At 33.3% G+C, this 16,378-nt stretch overlaps 2 protein-coding genes across 2 annotated transcripts; one reads left to right on the top strand and one right to left on the bottom strand.

Moving 5' to 3' along the window:
- Window positions 1-615: 615 nt before the first annotated feature.
- LOC112011870 (NAD(P)H-quinone oxidoreductase subunit U, chloroplastic) lies at window positions 616-3,927 on the bottom strand. Its single transcript, XM_024044209.2, has 5 exons — window positions 3,586-3,927; window positions 3,298-3,359; window positions 3,094-3,183; window positions 2,809-2,949; window positions 616-851 (listed from the first exon to the last, which is right to left on the bottom strand). Exons 1-5 carry the CDS (start codon window positions 3,842-3,844, stop codon window positions 756-758), a joined length of 648 nt encoding a protein of 215 aa, XP_023899977.1. The 5' UTR covers window positions 3,845-3,927; the 3' UTR covers window positions 616-755.
- A 6,833-nt stretch (window positions 3,928-10,760) lies between these two features.
- LOC112011864 (protein ACTIVITY OF BC1 COMPLEX KINASE 3, chloroplastic) lies at window positions 10,761-16,106 on the top strand. Its single transcript, XM_024044203.2, has 7 exons — window positions 10,761-11,277; window positions 11,358-11,585; window positions 12,237-12,572; window positions 12,682-13,237; window positions 13,660-13,846; window positions 13,955-14,321; window positions 15,600-16,106. The coding sequence occupies exons 1-7, from the start codon at window positions 10,945-10,947 to the stop codon at window positions 15,726-15,728; spliced, it is 2,136 nt and encodes a 711-aa protein (XP_023899971.1). The 5' UTR covers window positions 10,761-10,944; the 3' UTR covers window positions 15,729-16,106.
- Window positions 16,107-16,378: the final 272 nt, after the last annotated feature.

Genomic DNA, 16,378 nt, shown 5'->3' on the forward strand with positions numbered 1-16,378 from the left:
CCTTTATTTACAAACTAAAATCTAATACTTCAATCAATATGCCTGAAATGGACTAGTACAAAAAAAAAAAAAATGTTATTTTTAGACCCTTGGTTAACCAAGTTTTAGACCTTCTCCCATGTCCCCGTATATGTGTTAAATACTAGTATTCTCAAAAAAAAAAAAAAAAAAGTTTTAAGTCTAAGTAGTTATTGAGTGTGGGTTCCAGTTAGCTCAATTAATAAAATCTTTAATGGTTGTATAAGAGATTTGGGGTTCAATCTTCACCTACATCAAAAATTGATTGGTGTCTTGATTTGATAATAAAAAGCTATTATCAAGAGTGAACATTTCTTAGTTAATGCAATCAATTATTAAATTTGTGTAAGCAATAAATATAGTGGAAATAAGCAACACAACAATATGGTGACCATAGGAGAAAATCAATGAATAATGATTCTATTTAGCAAAAAAAAAAAAGAATAATGATTCTAAAGTAAAAACCATTTGGGGGTTTTGTTTAGATAAACGTATTTTATTCATTTGTTTTGTTTAAAAATTATATATAAACTTATAACTATTCAATAAATTAGACAATATGTTGAAACAAACAAATCCTTTAGAAAAAATGCCTTTTCATATGCATATAAAATTGTTTTTCAACAAGAAACCTTATACTAATAATAATCTTGTGGGGCTTCAAGAATTTTTATGCCCCTTTTCTTTTTTCCTCCTCCAAACTGAAATAAATGCATCTCCCATGCGACATTCATTATCTATCGATTAAGGCCAATAGATAGTATGACTGACAATATGAACCACCCTAACATGAAGTATCCCACCAATCTTGTTGGTCCCACATCCTCTGGTTCCTGCCAGGTAAAAGTTTACAGAATAATAAATTACACTATTACAGTTAGGTTTAGGACCGAGTGAGAGATTGTGTTACTAATCAGTATCTTATGCACGGGACATATGCGTTACCTTGTGAGTTTTACAGCTATGTGAAATTTAAAATTTTTATTTTTAGAGAAATGATGTATATATCCAATGCATGCAATACATTTTGGTATGTACAACAAATAACCGCAAACATAGTTTTTAATTTGAATTAATGAGATGCTATTTTTCACCTTTAACATGATGAGTGATGAACATTAAATTTCATATGTTCCCTTTATCGATGTAATGGTGATATGTGTAACCATTCTCATATGGGGTAATTCTACACTCACCTCATGTGAGAAGGATTACAAATAATATATAGTTTTATTGTTCATAAGTTGTAATTTTATTATCACCATAGTTGTGAAAAATGGTGTATCCATAGACTTTTTCTTTATATCCTAATCAACACATGAAAAATAAATGACATGTTAATTTAGTTGTCATTTGATTTGTGGTAATTTTTTAGAATTCCCAAAAATCCTCTCAAGATTTGTAAGGATCCCATGTTAGGTTGTAAATAGCTTAAGGGAAAACGTTCACAGGAAAATGGATTCTTGTTTTAGGGACTTGAGAAAGTTCTATATTTTTAAGTGACAATTATACCCAAAGTTATATATCCATCGAGTAACTAAAATAAAATATTTTGGCTAAAATTTAATTTAATCCCTTGATTTTTACTTCAATTGTCAAAATTAGTTTTTAAGCTTTGATTGTTGTCAATTTACTTTGTCAAAATGAGTCGATACATTCCTTATGTCCAAATATGTTAGCAAATGAAGTTGTTTTAAATTTTTTTTTTTTTTTTAGTATACTACTCATCAAAAAATAACATTTATTAAATGGTCTATCTCATGAATCTTTTCAGTTAAATTTTAAAATATATATATTTAAACAACATTGTTTGCTAACAAATTTTGACAGAAGGACCAAATTGATTGATTTTAATAAAGTGAGTGTTTAAATTGACAAAATTAAATTATAGGAACTAGTTGTACAATTGAAGTAAAATTCACTAGACTAAATTATTGAATTTAGCCAAACCTTTTTATAATAAAGTGCTTATGCAGCTATGCTACATGTTCAGCTTTTTTTAATAACATGGTTATGTTCACCTTTAAGAAATTTTTTTATTATTTAATTTTTATCTCATATTGAGAATTATTTTAATTTTTAAAAAATGGAAATAATTTTGATTGAAAATACATAATGCACTAACCATAAAAAGAATAAAACAATTACTTTAATCGCATTCCTAATAAAAACAAACATCACTATACTCACACTCCGGTCATTTAAGTTCCTAGACATCACAATTCACATTCTTGAAATCCTATGAATTTTGGATATTAATTAAGGATATATTATTATATTGCTACCAATCCCTGCGTAGTGTGTTTAGAATAAATTGTTTTAATTTTTAGTTTGATTAAAAAAGATTTATCTGGATAAAGCAATGCTTACCTGTGAAACTTTAGACCAATGTATGAAATTATGACCTATACCAATCATGGATGCCCATGGCTGCAGTCCCTTGCTTTGAAAAAGCAAAAAAGGAACACATGCAAAATGCCTAGAATTGTCTCATCATCTAAAAGGAATTAAAACAAAGGGTGGGCTTGAATTGGGTGTTCAGCTAAAATTGAAACTATATATATCTGCCATTGTTATAAGATGGGAAAATATTAGTGTACATTCGGTAGTTCACACTCTGTGCATTCAATGTTTATAATTTCGCATATGTTATTTATTCTTAACACATGAAGGGGTGATGTGTACAAACAATGTGCGATAATAAGTGTGCAATAATCAATGCCCAACCGATAAAAATTCATTCAAAAGTGACAATAACGACCGAGATGAGTAAGAAGAGTAGACGGATACCTGCGGTGGAGGAGGGTCTTTAGTTGCTGGTGTTTCATCAACCTCATAGGGCCAAGCATATCTGTTTGGATTTTCACTCCTAGTCAAGCTCCAATCGTACAGCCTTCTCTCTTCCTCAGTTGACAAAATTGTGTATGATTCCTATTAATTTTATCAGATTTGTCAGAACTGCTTTTCCCTTTTTCTTTTTCTTTTTTTAAATGGAAGGGAAAAAAAATTGTCTTTCAAATAAATATGTCAAACATTGGATTTCCTTTTATAAAATGGTAATTTCCGGTTACTAACTTTTAGAAGTTCCACTTTCTTGTTGAGTTCTTCTTCGTCTAATTCCTGTTTCGTCAGTTCTTCAACTTTGCTTCTGTAAGCAACTTGAACCTGTATAATAAAAACATGAGAGAGAGAGAGAGAGAGAGAGAGAGAGAGTTATCAATTTGGATTGCCCAAAAAAAAAGAGTTGATATTAATCCAAAAAGGTATTTGAGTTATGACCTGCTCAAGAGAACATCCACGTTGTAATCCAAGTAGACCATAGTGATCCACATCTGTTATTGCTGCATTCTAAATTGAATTTGATCAAATAATTGCATCATGAGAAAACATCAAGGTTTCAAAAACGTAAACAAAAACAGAGAATTTATGTGATGCTCAAACTTTTCACGAATAAACTAACAAGTGCTCTCTCATCCTGTTAAACATAAACGTATAAAGAGTTCAAAATTGTCCAAGTAAAAGTAAAACACAAAATCAAATATTGATGAGGCAGATAATGATTATTACGTATGCCACGAAACGCTCTTTCGACGTTAAGAGCAGAAATCAAGGATGGAGGTTCTGTTGGAGCTCCAATGGAACTTTCTGAATCTGCCTCTGTTGCAACATTCTCGGCGGGTACTTCACTCGAGCTTCTAATGTGAAATCTGCGTGGCTTGGTTGCAAAAGCTATGGAATTTGTGAAAGTGGCACCACTTATTGGCGTCTGAGTCAGGAAATCTTTTCGGGAAATGTACACTGTTGCGGTGGTGGATGACACAGCCATTTGGCTGGGGTGACCGTTTTCTGTTATCTCCTGGACTTTTTTCTGGACTAGTTTGTTTGGTTGCTATTCTAGGAGAAGATAAGGCAAGGTCTTCCCATCATTGGATTATTATCTGACTAAATTTGGACTAATGTAGCATAAGAAATCTGAAGTGTAGGTGTCAGTAACATTGTAATTTTTTTTTTTTTTAATTGGAATTTAAACTTATAGTGCACATTCTATAATGATTGCTAATTTTTTTTAATAGAAAAATATAATTTCAACTTATAACGTTCACTTTATACTAACTACACTTATTATCAAATTAATACATCAATCAATCTTTGCTGTAAGCAGGGTTTGAATCTCGGAAAATTATTGTGTATTTCCGGAGTACCATAAATGCATACTCTCTCATCTCACATGAATAGTAAATTCACTAATTAAATGCATGATGGGACCCAATATTTATGTGAGAGGGGAAGTACACATTTACTCCGAGAGTACTTAATAATTTTCCTTGAATCTCCTATCATTTATTAAAAAATAAAAAACTTTAAATGGGTCACAATAAATCCCATACTTAATTTTCAACATTGTGCCAAATATAACCAAGAACTAAGGGCGTTGGAGAAAATCAAAATGCCGAATCAAAACTAGTAGAAAACTTCAATTTGGTCCAGTTTTTTAAGGATTTTGTATCATTGCGATTATTAATTGCAAAAAGGGATCGAAATGACATTGATCCAGTACCAACCACAAGGTTAATAACACCAAATCAAAAGTACAAAGAGTTTGTCTGCAATTAACCTAATGTGCGATTGGGTTTTGCTTAAAAGATTTTTGCTGTTTTATCTCAGTTTTTTTTTTTTTGCCAATTATTTAACTTTTAGCTTTTGAAATAAACTAATTTTTAGTTTTTTTTTTTTAATCACATATTTAACATAAAAGTTACCAAAAACTTATATATTTTGATAAATATTGTGTAAATAAGTTACAAAAATAAGCAAAATCTAAAAAAACTTGGCACTCCTAAACTTCAAAGTCAAAGAATCTTTTTCAATTGGCCCACCAATGAAAAGTATCATTATTTATTTTATCTTATTTTAATTATCTATTTTGGAGAAAAAAAACATAATAATCTTTTCTTTTCTTTTTCTTCAATGAAAACTAGGTCTACATTCTACGTGCACAATGTACCATGTATCCTAGCTTTAAAGCTATTTTGTTTGCTTTTATTTTTACTATTTAGGTGGAAACCATTAGGCACTGGACTTTAGGTTGGCATAAGTACTACCCATACATTTGATGCCATCAAATTGTATCAATGCCGGACTAATAAGTGCTAATGGCACGTAAAAGAGATGAGTAAACATAGAAGATGAAAGAACACTTCAGTTTTACGTGGAAAACCCCTTTTGCGTTAGTAAAAGAGAGGTGGAAAGCTACTATCTGAAGTAGCGAGACACACTACTTCAAGTCGCTTCACTATTTGAAAATCCTTATACAAGTGCAATGCTCTCTTCCTCTTAAGATTGTGTTGTGCATCAAGGCCAACACTTCTCTTTATTTAGGCTAAGGGAAAGGCTGGCTCCTCTACTTGTGTGAAGATCTCAATATTAGTCATTGGCTACACTACAAGATTTGTTACAACATTTTGGAGCTTACTAGAGTGAGTTTAGCATCAATTTTTAACATTAGCTTTTAGCGTTTAACTTTTATATACAACTTTTTAAAACTTCACTTTTTCTCTTTCTTTCTTTCTTTTTTTCATTTTTTCCCCCACTTTTTCTCACTTTTTTCAAGGTACAAATATACTTTTACATATTTTTCAAAAAAAGCTTTTAGCAAAAAGATAAATAAACTGTTTCCAAACGAATATATATACCTTCAACTCAAGTCCTTCTCACTCTTTACAGATTTGCTCCTATAGTCTCATAGTATTTTAAGGATATTTGTATGACTTAGATTTAGTTATACTTTGGACACATGGATGGCTAGATGAGTCTAAAGCCCCTTGGGTGAAATAACTATTCTACTCACATCATTAAGGATCTAGTGTAGCATTTACATAATGGGTTTCAATTAACTCAATTGATAAAGTCTCTAATAGTTGTATAAGAGATTTGAGGTTCATAAATCCCTGCCAACACTAAAAACTGATTGATGTCTTGGTTTGATGATAAAGAGATATCATCAGGAGCGGACGCCACAAGTTGGAACTTTCTCAAAAAAAAAGTGTAGCATTTACATATAATTTTATTAATTTCTTAAAATATTTTTTAAGTTTACATATAATTTTGACACCATCCAATGTAGCATTACTTATTACATTTTTCCCCATAATTACACATAGAAAGTAACTTGATAAAAAAAACCTTAACCCTATTAATCGATATATACTTTCTCTCGTTGAGACAATTTCTTTTCAACTTAGGATGAGTTATGCAAAACTTCTTGAAACTAGACAACGAACTTTTAAAAAAAGTTAAAAGTGTTTGGTAAAAGGCTAAAAGCTATTAAAAGTGCGGTTTTAATAATCTAAGTATTTGACTAACACCAGCTTCCAAAAGTACTGTTTGAGGTATAAATTATCAAAATTGACCGTATATATAAATAGAAAGTCTATCACACTTGTGGTATTTTTTTTTTTTTTTTGGTAAATGAAAAAATAATTAGAGGGGGAGGCGATCAGTGTAGCTTTCCTACCTAGGTGTGACTATAATAGCACCCTAATTGCTCCCAAACTAAGACCCCACACCATTTTTTTTTTTTTTTTGGTAAATGAAAAAATAATTAGAGGGGGAGGCGATCAGTGTAGCTTTCCTACCTAGGTGTGACTATAATAGCACCCTAATTGCTCCCAAACTAAGACCCCACACCACAACTTGTGGTTTTACAATCTTAATAATATTAATTATTATTCTCTTAAGTGTCATACTAATAATGGCTATATATTATTAATTATTATTCTTTTAAGTGTCATAATAATAATGGCTATTTTATTATTGTTGTTGTTGTTGTTGTTGTTGTTGTTGTTAGGGCAAATTATAACTTACCCACATGTGGTTTGGTGAAAATTTAAGTTGCCTAACTGTGGTTTGAAATTTGACACTTTACTCACTTGAGGTTAACTCAGTTAGGGTTCCGTAATTCACATCTGTTAAAAACAAGATTAAATATGTAATTTTATTATATTTTTTGTCTCTCTCCTTCAAAAACACAAAAATACATAAAAATGTAAGATCAAAAAGATGTAATTTTGATATACTACTTTAATCTAGTATTGGAACTATAGAGTCACTCTAAAACTTAACAAGCAACGAAACAAATCAATGAGAAATTCCAATGTATTTGAACATATACAAAGGAATGACAACAGCACGTTAAGGTGTATATCAGTGCATACAACCCAGTAAATCAATGACAAAGCAAGACTTCATGTAGTTGTATATAATTTTTTTTTTTTAAAAAAAAAAATTTACCAACATCATTTTGATCTTATTTGATATTATAATTTTATATTTTTTGTGTTTTTAGAGGAAAGAGATATAAAAGTAAAGTAAAATTACACATTTAACCCTATTTTTAACAGAGGTGAGTTCCAGAACCCTAACTGAGCTAACCTCAAGTGAGTAAAGTATCAAATTTCAAATCACAGATAAACAACTTAAATTTCAGTCAAACCACTAGTAGGTAAATTGTAATTTCCTCTTATTATTATTAATGACTTGTTGTATATATGTGTCATAATAAATGTTATATATAATGATAAGTAAGGGTAATTTAAGGATAAAAATGCTAATGAAATTGATAATATTGTAACTTAGATGTAAAAAAATTCATCATTGATTAAGTCGCCTGTGACTCAAGATACTTTGTACTATTTTCTTCTTCTTAGTAAGGTTAGATTATTTCTCATTAAAAAAAAAAAAAGATTGAAAAAAAAAAAGAAGAGAAAGTAATTTGGTCTCTTTATTGCATTTTCAACATTGCGCCTCTTGCTCGTGGGGTTGCCCATTCTCTTGCTCATTTTGCTAGACTTACTAATGAGGAATGTATTTGGCTGGAGGACTCTCCTCCGCCTGCTTTAGAAGCGTTGTCTGTGGACTCTTTGTCTCTTAATAGTTAAATGAAAGTTGATTTTTCTTTAAAAAAAAAATAAAAACATTGCACCTCACAGTTCCTAACGATCATTTGAAAAACGTGCTAACTAAAAGTCACTAATTACATTTTGTAAAGTTACCGACATGCCCTCATTTTTTTGGGGGGGGGGGGGGTGAAAGTACATGCCCTCATTTAATAGGTCAATAAAAAAAGTAATATCCAAGTCATGTCCTGTAAAAAATTGTTAAAACCAAAAACTATTTTAAGTTTTAACCCAGAGTTACCAAGTTGTTTGCAACTACGGCATGGTTCATTTAGACACACTGAAATAAAACCAGGCTAATGGAGAAGATGTTACCACTGGAAAGCATTGGATATGTTGCAAAAAAAAATTTGCAGCAATTTCGGTCAAGCCGAGAAGAACCCTGCAATGGAAATCAAACTCGAAGATGCAAGTGGCTGCCACCTAAACTGGGTGAGTATAAAACAAACTTCGAAGGTGCAATGTTCAATGAGAGCGATGAAGCTAGAATTGGTATTGTGGTTTGAGACTCTTCAGGTTAGGTTTTGGCAGCAAGGGCTGAAAATATTCGGAAACCACATAATGTGGAGAGCTTGGAGATGATAGTAGCTAGACGTGCGGTGATTTTTGCTTCAAAAATCGGCCTACAACAGTGTCAATTTGAAGGTGATTTAGAAATTAGTATCAAGGCTCTTCAAACGGGTGATGTGTTTTCCTCATCCTTTGGCTTAGGGCTGTCCACGGGTTGGGCAAGTCGGATTTGTGCCCAACCCTTAACCGACCCGTATTAGGGTTGAGTTTTACTGGTCGGGTTCCCGTCAGGTGAGCGGCGGTTTCAGGTGAGGCCGAAACCCACTAGAGAGGACGAAAAAAGTAGAAAATGGTGAGATCTCTCCCGATTCATCCAAGATCCGGTGCGATCTAGCCGGATTTGGTAGAAACTTTCGCCAAATCCGATGCTTTTTCCCCCAAATTGTGCCGAGAATAGTTGGATTTGGTGTTTTAGACACTGAAATATGCCAAATTGCGCTGGAAAACTCGTCGGAAAGCAAGAAATTGCAGCTCATCGTTCTCTCTTTGGATGGGTCGGGTTGAACGGGTTTTGCAAAAAGGGAACCGAAACCGAACCGTCGACATCAGGTTTTGGAGCTCAGGACTCACGTCCAACCACTGGAGCTGTCGGATCGGGTTGTAGCGAGCTGGGTACGGGCGGGTTGGGCAAGTCAGCGAGTGAGATGGACAACCCTACTTTGGCTATTTAGTCAAGAACACTTTAATTCATGTTAACTCCCTTCGGAGTTTTTCTTTCTCTCACATGGTTAGGCAAGGCAATGCCGTTGCACATGCTTTGGCCTAGAGAGCAAGGCTTTCATTTCTTTTCTTAGTTTGGTTGGAATCTGTTCCATCTGATGTTGACGCTTTTGTTTATGTGGATTCTTCAATTTCTTTAAAAAAAAAAATTTAGGCTTGGTCCTGTTTCTCAAAAAAAAAAAAAAAAACCAAAGTTTAACTACAAATTAGGTTGCAGCCTAATGCTACAACTCTACTTAATTTTTTTTTTATTGGATGAGAATTTAAACAAATCTACTATTTGATTACATTTTCTTTTTATATCATCTATACTTGCAAAATTTCCAAAAAATCAAATATCAATAGCTATATCACTAATCAAATATTTAAATTTAAAATTTTTGTAGTCTAAAATTATGCATAAAAAATAAGTTTATGAATCGAATAGTAAATATTATCTGATTGAAAAAAAATCTAATATGTGTGTTAAGAACATAAAGAATATGCAATTTAACAGTTAAATTTTCAAAATATGTAGTCACATTAATCTTTTTAGTGGGAGTTGTAGCCTTAAACTACAACTAAGTTTGTAATCAAATTTTTTCTTTTTATAAATTGTTGATATATGGTGAGTGATTATTGGTAGGTGAAAAAGTGATATGAGGGGTAGACTTAGATGAAAATCAGTAAGAATCAGACATAACAATAGTTTGTAAAAATATTATAAAATAATTGTGCCACATGGAAAAATATTAATTTTAAACAAATTTGAATGAATTCCTTCAATCTAACTCATAGCGATTTCTAAGATTATCTATATGTATTATTTAAGGATCCTGTTAATAAATACCCTTAAGAAGTTTGTATTTTTTAGAAGACCCTTAAAGTATTGTTAATTGATTATTATAAGAAAATTTTTATATCATTTTCATAGAAAATATAAAAAAAATTTTAAAAATTTTTTTTTTTTTTCTTTTCCTTAACTTTTCCCATTATTTAAGGACAAAGTTTGATGTTTCCAAAATTATTGCTTAACAAATTATAAAACTATCTACATGTATTATTTAAACAAGTTATATGACTAAAATTACATATAAATTATCTTTTCAATTGTCACATAATAAATTGATGCAAAATATCTCTAATAAATATGTTTGGAGCTAAACAGTTTTCACTATTTAAACAAGTTATCTAACTAAAATTATATGGTTACTTTTTCATGAGAAATTAAAAAAATTGTCAAAATATTCCGTCACTTTTTTTTTTCACAAAAAAAATTCTTAAAATGGTTTTCTATGGACAAATTATAAAACTATCCAGTCTCGCCACGTAATGGGAAGATAGCTTCAAAAATCTGTTTCACACTAATTTTTTTTTCAACAATATACACAGAGAGTCGCACGCTACAATTTTGTGGTATGGAACGAGCCAAAGAGTCAAGCATATCCACTGGAGGCTGGAGCGTACACATGGGCATGGCGGTACTGGTAGTTGGTCAATTTATTGAAAAAAAAATTAACAATTGAAAACACCACTACCACATGACATGACCACTCGGCGGCTTAACAAAATTTTACACGCCAAAAAAAAATAGACATCCGAAGCCGACTCAGCCTTAATAGTGACTAAATTTGGGTTGGCTTTTCTGCTCATCCATTAGCCACTTGCCATTTGCCTTCCAACCCAGTTCCCCCACACAGCCATGAGTCTTGTCGTTGCCGTTGGAGCTGGAGTTGGAATTGGAGCTGGTCAACCGTTTTTTCATAGAGGCAGAGGCAGAAGAGTAAGGTTATTGAAGACTAGAGCAGCTCTGGTTGAATCGAGACCAAGAATTGTGCCTGCTGCTGTTACTGTGAGAGATGACAACAACAGCAGCAGCAGCAGCAACAGCGACAACTCACAGCTTATCTATAGAAAAGGCCTGGATCGAGCCAAAGATATTCAGGCCGAGGCTAGAGCCATGGCTCGTGCCGCCAATGCCACCGTCTATAGCCCCCAACTTCTTGCCCTCAAATACAACTCTCGCCCAATCAAGGTCTTCTTCAATTTCATCAACTATGTGATATATAATATCTTAATACTATGTGATTATTGGTTATGATTGTTTGTGATTAGGTATTGCGGAGGACTCTGCAAATTTTGATTGCGCTGGGTTCGTTTGGGTTAAAGCTAGCGATAGACCAAAGGAACGGTGTGCTGGATCAAAATAAAAGATTAAGGGCCACTGAGCTGAGACGAATTTTCACTCGATTGGGTCCTACTTTTGTGAAACTGGGTCAGGGCTTGTCCACTAGGCCTGATATATGTCCACCTGAGTATCTCGAGGAGCTCTCTGAACTTCAAGTATGATGAAAATTTTAGTCTTTCCTTTTTCAATTTTGAGGAAAGCTTGTTTCTGTTGGTTTACTTTACGTAATTAACTTAATTTTAAAGTTTAAGCTTCACATATCATAGTATAAATGAAATTTATGGGATTAATTCACGTGGTCTTATAAAGTAATCTAATTTATCGGTTAAAGAAATGTAACTCACATTACTCTTTCATGTATGGGTCCAGTGGCATCATGACATTGTTCTATTTCTATGATGCTCTTAAATTTGTCTAAATGATGTTGATTTCTATTAAATTCATTTAATTGTATGTTTTAGATTAGGTTAAAATAAAGAAATATATCTTGCCATAACTTAGAGGTTAGGACTTGGTGCAATGGCAAATGCCTTCCACCAAAAGCGACAGGGTCGTGGGTTTGACTCTGGGAATCAGCTTCTTCGGCTGCCTACCAGTTACCTCTCCAAGTCCCCGAGTCTTGAAAAAATTATGTGGTTTTGTGCCATTTATTTGACGAAGTTTTGCAAATGCGGTGAAAGTTCATTAAACAAAGAATTTGAGTTTTGTGGTGAAATCCTTTGTCGTGGTTTCTACTCCATAGACAAATATGTTGAGATTTATATTAGATGCTAAGACAAATATTACTCTCATTTGTGCCTGAGCAGGATGCTTTACCGACATTCCCAGATGAAGAGGCATTTGCGTGCATTGAGAGGGAGTTGGGACTATCACTTGACTCCATTTACTCATCCATATCTCCACAACCAATTGCAGCGGCAAGTTTAGGTCAAGTTTATAAAGCTCAACTGAAGTATTCTGGACAGATTGTTGCTGTAAAGGTGCAACGCCCTGGTATTGAAGAAGCTATAGGACTTGACTTCTACCTGATAAGAGGTCTAGGATTTCTAGTAAATAAATATGTTGACATAATTTCCAGTGATGTTGTTGCACTTATTGATGAATTTGCGAGCAGAGTTTATCAAGAGCTCAACTATGTGCAGGTTAGTATTGTTGTTAAAAAGACAGAGCATTTGGTCACTAAAGCCTTCGATATCGTATTTGTATAAGATTCTTTCGGGGTTGAATGATAATTTTGACAGGTCACTGCAGGAGGGTCAGAATGCAAGGCGGTTTAAGAAATTGTATGCTGACAAGGAAGAAGTCCTTGTCCCAGATATTTTCTGGGATTATACCAGCGGCAAAGTATTGACAATGGATTGGGTTGATGGAGTCAAATTAAATGAGCAAGCTGCCATTGAGAAACAAGGATTGAAGGTTTTAGATCTGGTGAACACAGGTATACAATGCAGCCTCAGACAGCTACTTGAGTATGGATATTTTCATGCAGATCCTCATCCTGGTAATCTCTTGGCAACACCGGATGGAAAGCTTGCCTTTCTGGACTTTGGAATGATGAGTGAGACACCAGAAGTAGCAAGATCTGCTATTATTGGTCATGTTGTTCACATGGTGAATCGAGATTATGAAGCTATGGCTCGTGATTACTATGCTCTTGATTTCTTGTCACGTGATGTAGATGTTTCTCCAATTGTACCAGCACTTCGAAACTTCTTTGATGATGCACTTAATTCAACTGTGAGTGAACTAAACTTCAAAACGATAGTGGATGGTCTGGGTGCTGTTTTATACCAATATCCATTTAATGGTGAGTCAATACTGGTCTTGTCAATGACTTTAAAGCCTTAATCTGTAAGTTTCTTTAAATCTGTACAATTACACAGACTTTGGCAATGAACCCTGTTTTATTAGTTGCAAAGTAGCCAACAAATGTAGTGGATCTTGTAGCTGATTTGGTTATGATTCATACTCTAGAGTTTGATGTAGTGGGTACTGTGCTCCATTTTGTTGATTCCTTGCTTGTCCTGGAAATAATTAATAATTATCTCCTATTTGGAAGGGAAAAAAGTAACATAATATTGATTTCTTTGAGTTCACAAGATCTTATTTTTTGCAATCTGAGAACAGCATAGTTGTACTGATTTAAAGAAGTTAAAGCTTTCCACACTACTCTTTTCTTTCTTTCTTTTTTCTTTCTCTGGAATTTGATGCCATGGCTTGTTATTGCAGTCCCAGCATATTATGCATTGATATTGAGGTCACTCACCGTACTGGAAGGTTTAGCACTATATGCTGATCCTAATTTCAAGGTGCTGGCAGCATCATATCCATACTTTGCTAAAAGGCTATTAACAGATCCAAACCCATATCTCAGAGATGCTCTTATTGAGCTGCTTTTTAAGGACGAGAAGTTTAGGCATGTCTTTTTGTTTCTATCTTAACTTTATACTTCTTCTGGTTTGATTGGATGTTGTTTGGTTTTATAGACCCACCTGAAACCAAGTATTATTTTGGCTCATTGCAGGTGGAATAGACTTGAAAATCTACTGGTACAGGGAAGAAAAGATAGAGATTTTTCTGCAAAAGATGCTTTACAACCAGTTTTGAAGCTATTGTTGGGTCCAGATGGTGAAGAGCTAAGGAAATTAGTCATTAAAGAAGCAGTCCGTGTTAATGAAGCTTTTGTTTTAGGCACAGTTATTGATACCTACAATTCTATCCCTGATCCTATGAGGACCCTAATGTTTAATGGTAATGCAACTGGACCTCTTATGATGAGTGACACTGAACGGGAAAGCATGATAGGGCTTCGAGACCAAGTGTTAAGGATATGGGCTCTTTTGCAATCTTCTGAAAATTTTGATCCAGCAATTTTACAGCCTATTTTACAGGTAGGAACCATAATTTGCAGCATGATTGTCTTTTTTTTTCTTTTTTCTTTTTTTAACTCTTCCTAGTTTTGGTCGGATATAGTATTGAGAATAATAGGTTCATAAACATATATTTTTTATTTTTTAAATGCATCATAAGCATCAAAACAGTTGAAAAGGGGAATAACCACACTAGAACACACCAATGGTAAAAGATAAAAAATCCTAAACTTTTGAAGCTTCCACCATTAATAATTAGGACACACAGCAATCCCTAAAACTTATATCTAGTGGGCATAATAGTTCTCCATATGTATCACTAGAATTGTTTTAATGTGATTCGTTAGCTTTGTCGTCAGCACATAGGCTTCATGTTCCTTTATCTTCCATTGCCAAATTCATTTGATGGTTAAGATATTCATTACCATCACAACCTTTTTTACTGAACTTTAAACATTTATCCTACTATCCGCAATTTATCTCCCTTAACTCCTATTTTTTAGATGATTTAATCAGTGAACTTAGCTTTTTTGAGCCTTTCCTTGCCTACATCAGGTAGCTTGAATAGACTTTGGAAGAGAGAGAGAGAGAGAGAGAGCGAGAGAGAGAGAAATATTGGGGGGGGGGGGGGGGGGGGGGGGGGGGATGGGGGGGGGGGGGGTTGGCAAGGATCGAGGTCTTCAAGTTTGGTTTATAGCTAAAGATTAGATGTGGTGATGACTACAAAGAATTCTGATCCAAGGCTTTTGAAAAATGGCCAAATCATTAATTTAATTTTAATTAGACTCTTCAAACTAAATTTATTACAACAACAACTAAAGCCTTAGTTCCAAAATTTTTAGGTTGGCTATGGATCATTAACAAACTAAAAAGGGTTTGCCACATCTATTCTAGTGACCTAGTGTCATTAGTCATTACTGTATCTTCCGCGAAAATCCACAAAAAGTGGTCAATTATTATGTGCTTTGTTAGCAGATATACATATAAGCTAACCTAAAGAACACACTCCTATATTGGATCATTCTTTCTTTTCTTTATTGGTGAGTTTGTGGCTTTCACCTCCTATGAACAAGGCATCTAATTTATTTTGTTACTTGTAAAACATAGATCTATTCTCATCTTTTGCACGTCAAAAAGTTAGATTAAGTAAATCATATCATTTTTGTTTAGAATTTTATCCTTATAGCACTTACATTAGAATCATCATATTGCAACACAAATGCTATTTATGTATTAATATCTTTGAAAAGCTTATTTATATTTGTTTTTAAAGCTAATTGTTGAGGCATATGTGAGCAGGTGCTTCAGCAACCTGAGGCACGCAGTCTAGGGGGTCGTGTTATTGGTGGCATCACTCAACGTCTTGCTGCACGCTTACTGCAACAAGTACTCCGGGTTCCGACAACTGCTTCTGGTACAAACTTGTGACAATTGAAACAGTTTTTGGGTGGGGTGGAAGATGTATGTTAATATATTTCATGTCAACCATGATTAAAAAAATGCCTGCCACTATCTTCTTCCCATACTTTAATACTGTCAATACTTATAAAAATAAATAAATACTATCAATTGATAAAATGAAAAAAGTAAAAATCGCTTCTGGGATGTAAAAATGTGTATATGGGGTTGAGCAGGAAAGTTCTTTAAATTAATTTTGTCATGTAAACAAATTGTTGCGTCATAGCTCTCTTACAGGAACGTGTAGACATGCATGGATGTCAACCCATTGTATTACATTCCATATAGCATTTGAAATTAGTTTAATTTAATTTGTAGACTACCTAAAGACTTTTTTTATTAACACTTTGTTATGGTCTTTTATTAACACATTGTTATGATCATTTTACAAGAAAGCATTGACCAGTTATTTGATGATAGAATAAAATTGGCCTCCCACGGTTTCACCTCTGGCTACAAATGAGAATCATTATCTGAGAGGAGTAGAGTTCTGGGCAAAACAATTCTATGGACGTGGAAACAAACTTAGTCATAGTTTTATAGCACGAATTATATAACAAAGTGCACTTGTTTAGCATAAAAAGGTTCATAAAACAGGATTCTTGTTTGATGACCTAAAC

This window comes from Quercus suber, unplaced genomic scaffold (assembly GCF_002906115.3).
Source record: "Quercus suber isolate HL8 unplaced genomic scaffold, Cork oak 2.0 scaffold_341, whole genome shotgun sequence".
NCBI classification, from domain to species: domain Eukaryota; kingdom Viridiplantae; phylum Streptophyta; class Magnoliopsida; order Fagales; family Fagaceae; genus Quercus; species Quercus suber.

Coding starts and splice junctions, on each gene's coding strand:
- LOC112011864 (XM_024044203.2), top strand. CDS start 10,945: ATGAGTCTTGTCGTTGCCGTTGGAGCTGGAGTTGGAATTGGAGCTGGT. Junction 12,573..12,681: donor AAGAGCTCAACTATGTGCAG/GTTAGTATTGTT, acceptor AGGTCACTGCAG/GAGGGTCAGAATGCAAGGCG. Junction 13,238..13,659: donor ATACCAATATCCATTTAATG/GTGAGTCAATAC, acceptor TTGTTATTGCAG/TCCCAGCATATTATGCATTG.
- LOC112011870 (XM_024044209.2), bottom strand. CDS start 3,844: ATGGCTGTGTCATCCACCACCGCAACAGTGTACATTTCCCGAAAAGAT. Junction 3,184..3,297: donor GTGGATGTTCTCTTGAGCAG/GTCATAACTCAA, acceptor TTTATTATACAG/GTTCAAGTTGCTTACAGAAG. Junction 2,950..3,093: donor AGAAAGTGGAACTTCTAAAA/GTTAGTAACCGG, acceptor TAAAATTAATAG/GAATCATACACAATTTTGTC.